At 38.1% G+C, this 13,112-nt stretch overlaps 1 protein-coding gene across 2 annotated transcripts in view; it reads left to right on the top strand.

The window, feature by feature from the left end:
- LONP2 (lon peptidase 2, peroxisomal) overlaps window positions 1-12,902 on the top strand; it is a 92,452-nt gene extending 79,550 nt beyond the window's left edge. For both annotated transcript variants that reach the window (XM_030581217.1, XM_030581216.1), the window contains exons 13-15: window positions 2,387-2,594; window positions 5,533-5,723; window positions 11,134-12,902. In XM_030581217.1, the coding sequence (XP_030437077.1) occupies window positions 2,387-2,594; window positions 5,533-5,723; window positions 11,134-11,355 (621 nt within the window). In that variant the 3' untranslated portion in view covers window positions 11,356-12,902. The remainder of the gene's footprint in view (window positions 1-2,386; window positions 2,595-5,532; window positions 5,724-11,133) is intronic.
- Window positions 12,903-13,112: the final 210 nt, after the last annotated feature.

The following is a 13,112-nucleotide window of genomic DNA, read 5'->3' as shown; positions in this document are numbered from 1 at the left end:
TGCCCTTCCACGCATTATATTGATGTTTGAAGAGGAGGATGTAACTGGAGGACAGGTAGAAATGTTGCATCCATGCTATCGCAGGTGATGTAATCACGTCACTCCCTGCCACAAAAAGCCTGTTTAGGGGTACTTCTCTTCTGCCCATTGAATGAAACTGTTCTCTAAAGCATTTAGTAAATAATCCACCTTTCCAGAGCCCTGACCCAAATGATTTTCAATCTCTGCCATTCTATAAGGGGGGCAAAATATTAAAATGGAAAGGAAACTCATATGCCACCTTCATTTATTTGTATTTCTTTAGGCTATGTCTGCTCTACAGCCTATGTTGGCATAACTTATGTGTCTCAGGGGTGTGAATAAACCACCCCGCTGAGCTACATATGTTACACTGACATAAGTGCCCGTGTGCACAGTGCTATGTCGGTGGGAGAGCTTCTTCTGCCAACCTAGCTTCTGCCGCTCACGAAGATGGAGTAATTATGCTGACAGGAGATCTCTCTCATGTCAGCATAGAGCATCTTCACCAGATACGCTGCAGCACTGTACATATAGACATGGCCTTAGATTTATACACTCATTCCATATAAAGGAGCACTTTTCTTTTGCTCTTTCCTTTGCTTGATGCAGATTGTACACACAGACCATTCCAGTATCCCCTTTTTGCTCAGCAATAAATATACAATCACCTGGGAGCTGAAAACCGAATGGAGATCTTTATAATCTTCTGCCACAGTCCTTCCACCCCCTCACAGCTCAGTAAAAACAATAATTCTTGTCACAGGCTCTGAAGGTTGATATAGTAGGACTGTTTCAGACTGATGGGGAGGGGGAATTCCAAACCAGAGGGGCCCTCACCGAGAACATCCTGTCATCTGCCCCCTTCTCTCTCACACATGGCTCTACCTTAGGCTGTTTTCCAAAGTGGCTGTGTGGCCCAGGGAGGTGTATACAATCTTTCAGTTCAGTAGGTCCTAGCCACATAGAAGTAGGCACATGATACTTCCTAAGGGACAAGGTCTTGTTCTTTAGTAGAACTGGGCAAACCATTTGTGATGAATAATTGAGTCAATTAATTTTGCATCTTCTCTGTTCACACATTGTCCTCTAGCAGATTGCAGTTTTCTCCAATTTATTATTTGTTTGAAATGCTTTACAAAGGTTTGCAGTGAGTGATATTTCATCTCATGATATAGTTCCTGTTCCCAATATAATGCAGCATAAATTGCAAATATTTCTATTGAAAACATTGTTTGAAATAAACCTTGGGGCAATGTTCAAGCTTAAAGTTTGGTTTTTCACAACTGTTCATGTAGGTAAGGCTCTTGTTAGGCCTGAATAAAAATATAGCAGACAGAACCAGGTATGCCAACCTGACCAAAGTCAGGCTAACAGAGGTTTGTGAGTAATCCCTGAGTGAAAAATGCTAAAAAAGCAGCACGTCTCACAAAGCGCTGGAAAAAAGTAAAATAAGAAAAAAGCTGCATTCCTGGCATAGTACCAGATGTGCTGTAATAGGGCAGATCCTTCGAAGAACTAATAAAAGCCCTAGCTTCCCAGCCTCCTTGCTTTCACTCCCTGGTTTTGTTCTTTGCTTGTTTTTAACTCCCCTACATTTCTAACTTTAGGCATGCATGTATACTAAAGGTGTCTAGTTTTTAGTTGTTAGAAGAAGGGGGTGGGTTGCTCCAGTGAATAATTTATGACGCGACGGAACTGTCTATATAGGCTTATACTAAAATGTAAAGAGGGGGCTGGTTCTCTCTGAAGATGAGCTGCTCTCTATTAATGCGTGCACTTGTCAATAAAGAGCTTTTGATCGGACCTTGCTGGTGTTGCCTGTCTCTCTCGCGGTCAGACAACAAACTTTGCCGTCGGGGTTAGAGTCCCTGACACTCTCATGGTAGAAGAGTCATAAAAAGCAGACATTAGAGGGGTGAGCATGGTCAAAGTGAACTCGTTTAAAAAACTGGACCAAGTATTTGCAGAATGGGCCTGATCCAAAGTCCATTAAAGGCAAAGGAAAAACTCCCATTGATTTAAGTGGCCTCTGGATCAGCACCTGTTTGCCCAGCTGCATGCCATAGAAGAGAGCTAGTGCATCCATTGACGTGCCCTAATGCTGTAACGTATTTTCGCATTTGGGGAAAATTATTGCAGAGTGGAATTAAATATGAGGTTGGAGACTTGCCTTTTGTCTTTCTGTCTAAAACTTAGTAGTTGCTTTGAAGGCATCAGTAAAATCGCTGCCCTAGCAAATTAGTTTATTCTAAGAGTTTTAACTTTTAAGTTGTGAATGTTAAGAGTTTCAAAAATATTTTCAAAGCCTTGCTGAGTTGTTCTCTTTCTTAAAAATTGTGTTCTACTCTGAGTTGTTTTCTCTTAGGTATCTGAACGTTTGAATCAGCCAGGAGTAGCCATAGGCTTGGCTTGGACCCCTTTAGGAGGTGAGATCATGTTTGTAGAAGCCAGCCAAATGGATGGAGAAGGTCAGCTTACTCTAACTGGACAGCTGGGGGATGTCATGAAGGAGTCAGCACATCTTGCAATTAGCTGGCTGCGTAGCAATGCAAAGAAATACCAGCTAACTAATGGTATGTGAAAAACACAAAACAAGAATGTTGGTGTGAGCCTAATGCAACATAGAGATGAATACCTGTTGTAACCTCTCACCAAAGAGATGCATATAAGCAATTGTTTTAATTCCTATGCAAGGCTTACGATGTTTCTGTGATGACCCAAAATGTACCATTATATTCTTCAGTAATGAACTATAATAACGAATAGGTTGCTGATTTACATGAAAAGTTGTCTTATTTGATTATCTAAGACACATTAGAACAATTATATTTACCTTAAAGGAGAAATAGGCTCCTCTACACTATGCTGAAAATGAGACCAGCCAAAAAAACCCAGCCACAAATTGGTTATTTGCAGTTCCTCCTGTGCCTGCTGCTGATTAGCCAGTTCTGGTTACAGCTGAGGATTCAGCTCAGTGTTCTATTTTGTTTTTAACTGGTCTGTCTTATTTAAGGCAGCTCTAGATGTTTAAAATTCTATTTTAAATTTCTAATTTGCTTTTCATCATTGAACTACTTGCTTGCTTTCTAGTTCTTTGTTAGCAACCCTGTGTTATGGTGTTTGAAAGTTAAATACCTCCGAGCAGTGTTCATTTTTCAGAAATAACACTTTTTGTTCTGTAAAATAATGAAACCATTTCTATAAAAAGTAGGTTTTTGTCAAACTTTGTTTAATAAGCCTTGTAGGCATAGACTTTTTCACTGGCTTTTATCTGTTTGGGTTGTACTAGAACTATTAAACTGAAGCACAAGCATCTTTTATCCATCAATAGCCTGAAAAAAGGCTTCAGTTTGAAAATAAGGTTTAAATCTAGTCTGATTTAATCAAGAAAATCAAACGTTCTAGAAGACTTCAGCATGGTTTGGTGATCTGTTGTTCTGGGGAGCTGAGTAGCCAAATAGTAAAGCCAACACAACAAACAGGACTCTCTGACCTCCTGTTGGTAGTTTCAGCAGAGCATCCAAGGACCAAATGAACGATTTCTGGCTTGGCTACAACATATAATCTTTAGAGGGTGTATCAGGTAGAGTGGTAAATAGAAGCAGAGTTCTATGTGATAATAAGAGATGTGTTCTGTGTCCCGTATCAGAAGGGCAAGAGGAAGATGTAGACTTCATTCAGATCTTCATTAAGGGTGAGATTAGTTTACACGTACACAAGTCATTTTCTCTGGAGTTGTGAAGTCTCTGGTCCATAACTGAAAGATGGTGGTTGGGGTACAGGTTACAGTTAAGATTTATTTTGAACCTATAACTACTTCCAGAAATTATTAGACCTTTACTGATTCCATGTTCTCATTTCCTGACTTTTAAATATTTGAGTTTTAACCAACACTCTGAATTTCCTGACTACTAAACATTTTAAAATTTTTGTAAGTAAGTAGAACTGTTTATATTTTTTGTCTAGGAATTTAGTATCAGGGTGGACTGACTTATATGAAGGCAATTTAAATTACTAAGTGAAATGTCTCAATTTAAATCAATTTTAATAAATGTTTCCATTTGTTCATCATTTTCTAAAACAAGGTGCTTTTTCTCATTAGTTGTTATAACCATTCAAACGTTGATTTACAGCTAAGTAGAGCCTTTACACTAGATTTGGTACATTTTTTTGCTAGCTAAGAGGATATGCTATAACTATATACATTTATTTAAGCACTTTTATAGCTTAAGTTTTCAGATTCTTATTAATTGTACAATTTTAGTATATTAGAAAATGGTGAATGATATTTCTTATGTACTAAATAATTAACTTTTTGCTCATGGTTTGTGTTGTGCTGAATTTGAATGGCAACTGGAATTTAATTAAACACAGAACAGGACATAATTTATTTTTATTAAACAAAACAACCTTAAATGTCTTGGACACACAAATTTCTCTTCTCAAAAGGTGGTCCACATCTACAGCTAAAATGATTTATTATTAAACAGAGGGATTACTTTAGTCAGTGAATTAAACTGATTATTTCAGGTCAGCCTGGGAAAATGTTCAAGTATGCCTTAATGAAAGTGACTGGAGCTGGAGTTCCTACTTGCTTATGTCTCTTGAAAATGAAACAGTCTTAAAGGCTGTCCTTCAAATGTCTAAAACTAGCAGATATCATGCCCTCCCTTGTTTTTATTGATTGGAAGTGAAGAAGTGATTTTCCTACTTTTTCAACTTCCAATTCATTTTTCAACTTTGCATAAATGAAGAAAATATTCTTTTTGTGCCTGCAGAAGAGGCTATTGCTGTCAAAAGCTGGTTTTGCACTTCAACAAACTCTGGTTCCAGGTGCTTTGCTAGTGACTTTATTTTATATTGTGAACTAAGCCAATCAGCGCTCAGGTAGGGACAAGCTGTACAATAGAAGGTTAAGACCATCCACATAGGCTCAGTGGATGATCCTGATGAAATGCATGAGTGTGTCGCCCAGAGTCAGAGGCCAGGTCCCACGGGCTGCGATGACTTTACCAGTCTCTTGAACCCAACAGCACAGCCCCTGGGTAGCCCACAGGATCAAGCCCTTACTATGGTATATGGCCTATTATGCAATTCCTAATGCTTGACCTCAAAATGATTTTACCCCGATTAATTCTTTATATAGAAAATCAGCCTTTAACTCAAAATTTTTTATGAAGGCTCATGGATTCAGCATATTTATTTCTACTTAAATGTTTTAAGAGATTGTAATAAGTTTTTAGGCCTTAAAATACTCATTTTTTTTTTAAATTATAGATATTTATCCTGTTTAATATTGATAGCAAGCTACCTTTGGCCTAGAAAAGTTTAGATTTTAGTGTGGCAATGTAGTGTGTTCATTGGATTTTTTTTTCTCCATTTTTAAGTGTACTGTTTTCAAATAATGCATTTGCTAAGAATTCTAGTTCTCCAGTGGCCTTTTTAGAACAAAGACCAGGAATAACACAGGTTTGAATTTTCCACATTCAAAACCATTCTCTTTTCTTTAAGCTTCTGGAAGTTTTGATCTCCTTGACAACACCGACATCCATCTGCACTTCCCAGCTGGAGCTGTCACAAAAGATGGACCATCTGCTGGAGTTACCATAGTAACCTGTCTTGCCTCACTTTTCAGTGGGCGGCTGGTGCGTTCAGATGTAGCAATGACTGGAGAAATTACACTAAGAGGCCTTGTTCTTCCAGTAAGTCTCATTTGGAAAAGTTAACCTATATTAAGATAGCACTGTGGGTTTTTTCCTCTTAATGCCCCCTCTGTAAGATGAATTAGTAATTTTCTTCAGGGCTACTTACTCAGGTGTAAACCTTGTAATCTTGCTACAGTTGATTCTTGGACAGCCTTGCATTGTCTTTCAGTATAATTAGCACAGATGCATAGAAAAGTCCTAATTCAGATCCAGATGTATACTGTGAAAGTTCCTTGAGTTTATGCAATTTGCATGCAAAAGCTGTTAGTATATGGGTGATATTTTCAGTGGAACAGATAACTTCAATTTATTATTTTTACAAGTACAAATTTCCTTTTCTAATAATTCCTAAAATTCATACTATCCATTTACATTTCCTACATGTGTGTTGCAAATTAAAAAGCATTAGTTCCTGGGAAAAAAATCAACTTATTGGTAGTGACAGGGTATTTTTATTATTGTAGTCCATGGAGAGAGGATTAGACTCCAGTGATGATAACATACAGTTGATTTGTACAATTAGCATATGCAGGCATCACAGATGTGCTATGGGTATGGGCAGAAGTTCAACCTAAACCACAAATATTTTCTTCCCCCATAGAGTTGAGTACAGTGTAGATAAAATCTCGCTTTAGTCAAGCCCTAAGCTCTTTATGAACATAATTATAGCAACTATGTGTAAAGAAAGTTGGCTGTAATTTAGTGTTAGATCTGTACCGCTCAACGTGAGAACAGTATTTTCCACAAAGTAAAAACGACCTTAAACCATGCCATTAGGAGAGCAGTGCAGAAACATCCATTATGTGGTTTTTCTCTTTTTTTTTGGTATTGTCATAGCTCTTTGGAGCTCTAGTCCCCACTGTACCAACAGAACAAAAAGACATTTGCTGCTTCAGAGATCTTACAATCTAACAATAAGACAAAAAAACAGGTGGATACGGACAGACGGATGGGAATTCAAGGAAATAATGAGGCAATATGAGTTAGCATGAGAGGTTGTAGTCTCAGCACACAAATAGCCTAATCATGGTTATGTTTTGTAGGCATCAGAGAGCTAGAGGGATCTGAATGAGGATAAGGAGTGGAGTAATTTGCAGCTATTTAGGGAGAGCACCTCCAAGCATGAAGGGCAGCAGAAAACAAGTAGGCAATGGAGGCTGGCATCATGGGCTGATCAGAATTAGGAGTTGACATCTCAGAAGAGGTAATAGGATGGGGACATGTTGTGAAGGGCTTTGAAAGTGAAGACAAGCCACTTATGTTTGTTGGACATGTGACAGGCTAGGAGAACGATCTTTATAGCACCCTTCTGAGTGGATATGACTGCATTTGTCAAGGCTCGCACTCGAAAAGAGAGTGTTGCAGTAATTCAGGTATGTCATCATAGTAGGCTTAAATCAGATTACCAAATTGAATAGGGTTGTTGTATCTTAAATAACATGACATCTGGCACAGCATAACTGTTTTTTTGGCCAGGTCATCGTTAAGTGCAGACTGCAAACACATGTCCCTATTAACTGTTTGAGAAATGACACCATCCTTTCTGAAAACTGATTCTTGAGAGTCCAGAATCCTGCTGACTCTCACATGAGCATTCCATTGAATTCAAAAGGACTTCACATAGTAGGATGCCTTATGGCAGATAGTGAGAGTTAGCAAGACGGGACCCTGTTTTTATTATGTGAAAAGCAGGATTGTGTTTGGTATTAAAAATACTAATTTTACACTCTCCTAACTCTGCTTCACCATAGCAAAAGGAATCTCTCTCGTCTCCTTCTCAAGGACTTGCGTTAGTTTAGGATTTATAAGATTGCCAGCCTAAGTCCATTCTATGTGTTCACTTTCCCATCTGGAATACTTTATTTTTTAACTTTTTCCTAAGCAAAGAATGGCCTGTTAAAACCCATTGATTTGTATCCAAGGAATGTTCTTTAGTGCCTCATCCTTAACTGCTATAAGTTAAAAGTGACTCATTGACATCAACAGAACCACATCAATTTACAGAAGCTGAGGATCTGACTTCTTAATTCCAGTAACAACTTCAGCTAACAAATTTTGAGCATTTCAGAAAAGCTATGTCAAATTTTTATGTTTGCAATTATGAAAGACAATTGCATACATTAACTGTATATATGAATTCCTAAGATTACATGCACATGAACTTGTTTGACATCAGACCTATGACTTGCAAGATTTTTTTTAAATACTTATGCTGTGGGGTGTTTAGAATGGTAATCCATATATTGCACTGTTTTTATGTCACCTTCCTTGCTAAATGAGGTGATTGCCAAAGACGTTTGACTGTAATGGCAAAGTTACATTTTGAAGAGAAACTTGAGTTAATTTCAGTTTTGGCTAACAATGGCTAACCTTTACTTCAGAATGATAGTATCAAGAGAAGGTACAGTTCAAACTAACTATTATAGTATTTGTGGTGCTTCTTTGTACTGAGCAGTAACTTTCTAAAGATCAGACTTTGTCATTTACAGAGAAAAAAGTGGCTAATGTTTCTTCTCACCGAATAGCATGAGTAGCTTGGTGGTAGAATTTGAGAGAGAGAACACTTACAAATAAACTTTCGTTGCTCAATAAGGGCATCACTGTAATCTGTGAAAACATCTTCTAGCAGTTACAAGATACTAGATCACATATCATTAGAGTTGGTCTAAAATTGAAATTTCTGTCATGCAGGACATTGATATTTTGACACTTGTTTTCTTTCTGAATTAGGACAAAGTAAAAATATCTGAACTTTTCACAGAATAGAAAGTTCTGAAAAATTCTGGTTTGGTTTGTCAAAATATTGACAATTCTGACAGTTTGTAGTGTCAGTGTAGCTGTCTTGGTCCCAGGATATTAGAAAGACAAGGTGGGCGAGGTAATATCTTTTATTGGACCACCTTCTGATAGAGAAAGATGAGCTTACATAGAGCTCTTCTTCCATTGCCAGACCTGAAGAAGAGCTGTGTGTAAGCTCAAAAATCTTGTCTCTTTGGCTAATGAAAGTTGGTCCAATAAAAGATATTAGCTCTCCTAGTTTTGATAGTTGACATTCCTAAATCACATTTCCTTTCAGTTAGTTTGTTAAACCAAATCTAAATATTTCTTTTTGGATTGGTTTTACTTTGGCTGCTCAAGGAGACACAAATGATTGTGCCTTATGATCCACTCTCCCCTTCCCATGATGCACTACAGCTGTTCAACCAGAGGGGAGACTCTGGAGAACTGCCAGTGTCTTTCCTTGGGACAGATAAAGGCTCCAGCTGCTCTCAGTGGTGAGGAACGGACCCTGCAGTGGGACACAGTACTACCTAAAATAGCACTGTAGACAGGGGAGGCACTGCTTGGGTGGTAGAGTACATAGCAGAAGGTTCTGATGTGTCTACTTGCCTAAGCAGTGCGATGCTGCTATTTATACCTGTGCTAGGGGTGTATGTAGTATGTATTCTACATGCCACCAAAAGGAGAGTGCACCACAGATGTACGTTATAGATCAGTGGGAAGCAGCCATGTCCCTGCAGCCCACATCACTTCCCGCAGCTCCCATTGGCCGGGAACAGTGAACTATGGCCACTGGAAGCTGTGGGCGGCCATGCAAATATAAACAAACTGTCTGGTGGCCTGCCAGCAAATTACCCTGATGGACTACGGGTGGGCCACAGGTTGCCCACCACTTATCGATCAACATTCTTAGAGGATGAACAGGGCTTGTGAAAGTTCAGTTTTTAGAATGGTGCTTTACTGATGGAACTTGGATTTTTTTTTATCTTCTTCTGACTTGCTTTTTAGTGGATCTTTCAGTTTTAGCTTCTGGGACTTTTTAGCTGGTTGCTTTTCTATAAAATATAGGATGTAAAACCATGTGAAAGCATCTTGATTTGGATGTTAAATTTTTTTTTCCAGATTGCTTTAAACATGAACCTAGTTACCATAAATAGATTGGAGGGGTGAGGTGAGGGAGAAAACTATGAAATACCTGTAACCAAAAAGAAAACTGAATTCATAATTCTCATCTTTTGCATTTCATTACAGACTCAAATATAAACTTGGTTCTTTGTTGGGGACATGTACATATATGCATTTCCATAGGAAAATAGGCCTCTTTGAGCAAAGTTAGTTTTGCATTAATCCTAAAACTTGCTTACTTTGGATGGTAAAGTGTCCATCTCTGTAAATTTTGCAGGTAGGAATAGAGGTGAAATTATGAGGTTTATACAGCTCCAGACAGGAGACATAAAAAAAGGGAGTGCTACTGTTAAACAGTCATATACAAAAAGGATTTTCAACACCACATACCAAAGTGACATAGTAGCACAACAATCTTGTGATATGTGAGTCTGAAAATCCCATCCAAGATTTCTCCATTCTGCTATGCTAATTAGTTTGTTTTCATGAACCAAGAAAGTACAACATGCTCTTGCATCTAATTTAAACATTAATTGGTCCCTTTTTCAATAAATGGTGATTCCTATCTTGTTTACATGGATGTTACTTCATGGCTCTACAGCTGTAGGATTTCATACTGTGATGGAAGTAATTGTATAAATTTTAATCTAGTAACCTGTTGGTGAATCAGAATGATCCCTCTTTGGAGTCTGAACAAACTGCATTAAACATAGAGAGAGGCTACATATTTTGTCCCTAAGTGTAGAGATTCACAGTTATAGCTATAGTGGATACTTGGCTGTATTTTAGATATGCTACAGTACATATTTTCAACTGCTTGAAAAGCATAGCTGTCTGCATGAGCATTTTTTGGGCAGGTTATTTTGCTTTTGTACAAGGATAATTTTTAAAATAAAGGCTTGTCTACAGGGCGCACACTAACTTGTCATTTAGACAAGCCTGAAGTAAGCTGTAGAGGGAGGCTGATGCACCTGGAACAAACAATGGCCTTTCTTTCCATTGTTAATGCTACTAAGATACACAGGGCTTTACCATGTATAGAAAAGAACGGGCAGAGTCCAGCCCTGTGTTACCTTAAAATGGGAATCATAAGGGAGAAGTGTTTAGAAGTGTTTTTCCTATGTTGATGGATGCAAGGATATAAGTGAGGGTAAGAGACCTCATGTCTGAGATTCGTGCAGCTATGCAGCTGAAATAATCCTGTTTTATTTCCCATTCTAGCAGTTTAAGACTAATAAATGCCTGTTTGCCTTACCTGTATGAGCTAAAATGATTGCCAACACTTTCAAATTTACCTTCTCCTAAAAAGTGATTTAGGAGAAAAACATTCCATTAAAAATATGTCCATGCAATTTAAGCTCTCAGGATTCCAGATGAACATCCATAATTCATCATACTGTCTTGTTCACTTAGTATTTAATTTAAAATGCCTCTTGTGACTGCTTTGCTGAAAGCATCATAACTAAATAACTTTTCTTTGTAAATCGTGTGGTTTTAATAGGTTGGGGGGATTAAGGACAAAGTCCTAGCAGCCCATAGAGCTGGACTGAAGAGAATTATCATTCCTCAAAGAAATGAAAAAGACCTTGAAGAGATTGCAATGAATGTGCGGCAGGATTTGAATTTTGTTACGGCAAGCTGCCTGGATGAAGTTCTGAATGCAGCTTTCGATGGGGGATTTTCAATCAAGACTGGACTTGAGCACTTGAATAGTAAACTTTAAGCAGATTGGGTGAGAGATCCTGTACATCAACATTAAACACTTACTCAACTGTCAGATGGTAAAAATGTGATCTACGGTGATACAAAACACGAGGGCAAATTGTGATATGCTGTGCCACCCCTTAAAATTAAGGCCTTTCTTTCAGTGGGGCCTCAACCCCAGTTCTACTTAACTATTAATAACAGAAAAATGAACCTGCAACTTTACCAAACATGTTTTATCAAGCATGTACAGGCATTAATGGGGAGAGTACACATTCCTGCTTGCACACCTAAGCGTGTGAAAATTAGGGATATATTTTTCAAAAGCATCTAACCCACTTAAACACTTTTCCTCTAGTTTTGTTACTGCTGTATACAGATGGGTTTAATGATAGCTGTAGTGATTAGGCAAGAGATGTTATATTAAATTAAACTTCATGTAATTAAAGTAAATGTACTTAGTTTTTCAGATGAGCTATCAGTGAATGCTGCTTACTTCCCCAGCAAAAAAAAAAAAGTTGAAGTGCATTAATTTTTTTGTCTAAAATCCTTGCAAAAATGCATGTGTTAAAATACTAGAATTTTAGAGTTGTTACATTTAAAAGAAATGTAAAGCATGAGTCGCCACAACCACCTTCATTGTGCTCAGATACCATTGCCAGTGTTCTGTATTCCCGATTTTGTCCATTTTTGGCTCAATGACTTATTTTAAGTGCCTAATCTTAATGGTCAGTAATGTATTTTTTTTAAACACCCCCCAGCTGATATTTAGAGTTTCTAGGCCAAACCGTTAACATGCAAAAAGCTAGGAAATATGTAATATGATGTATTTGTGGACCTCACCCTACAGGTAAAAATTTCAGGTCCCTCACATGAGCTATGGGGGAATAGTGGTTAACATTTGACTTAAGATGCATCTCTTCCTTAACTATGAGAGAAAAGTTAGTTTCTCACCTTAATCAGCACAAATATTTAATACACATATCTGTGGTAAATGAAATTTTTGGGGGGTGGTGCTCATAGATGTGGAATAAAATACAATATTTTGCAAACCAGAGTTAGTCAAATGCACAAATAGTCACCCAGTGAATGCCACCAAAACTACTCCTTCACAACAGAGAGGCGACCAAATCAGGTCAGGAAAAGTGAAGACTTGTGGGTGAGTATACAGCATAATGGAAAAGAAACACAAATATTGATTAATCATTTCTGTGAAGCATGACTTATCCCCATTTTAATGGTTAAATGGTATCTGCATGAGAAGTGTCATCTAGCACATTATGCATAAGGTTCTAAGCCTGGCTTTGCCACTGCATGGTGGGACAGTTGAGCAGATTAAACATCTGAACCTATTTTCCCCATCTGAAAAAGTTATGATTTATTATCTCTCGCAGGAATGTCATAAGGTATAATGTTTGAGAGTTACCTTTAAGAATAAAGTAAGGATTAAGTTATTAAAGCCACCCAGTGCAGCAGAGCACTCTCCTAAACCCTGCAGCCCCTGCCAGAGCCCTCACACATCTGCCCCAGCCCTGATCCCCTTCCTGCACCCTGAACTTCATTTCTGGCCCCACCCTACCCCCAATTTCATGAGCATTCATGGCTGCCATACAATTTCCCCCTTCCCCCCCTGTGATCCTCAAACCAAAAAGTTTGCCCACACCTTCAAAACTGTGTCCATGCTAGTGGAGAGTAGGGTAAGTCCCCACTGGAAATTACAGCCTCTTAATTATTGAAGAGTTTTGGAAGAGGATTCTTAAAATATGCAAAGATGAT

Source organism: Gopherus evgoodei, chromosome 12 (genome assembly GCF_007399415.2).
Source record: "Gopherus evgoodei ecotype Sinaloan lineage chromosome 12, rGopEvg1_v1.p, whole genome shotgun sequence".
In the NCBI taxonomy this organism is placed as follows: Eukaryota; Metazoa; Chordata; order Testudines; family Testudinidae; genus Gopherus; species Gopherus evgoodei.
The sequence above is the reverse complement of the archived record's forward strand: the minus strand, read 5'-3'. Positions and strand labels throughout refer to the sequence as shown.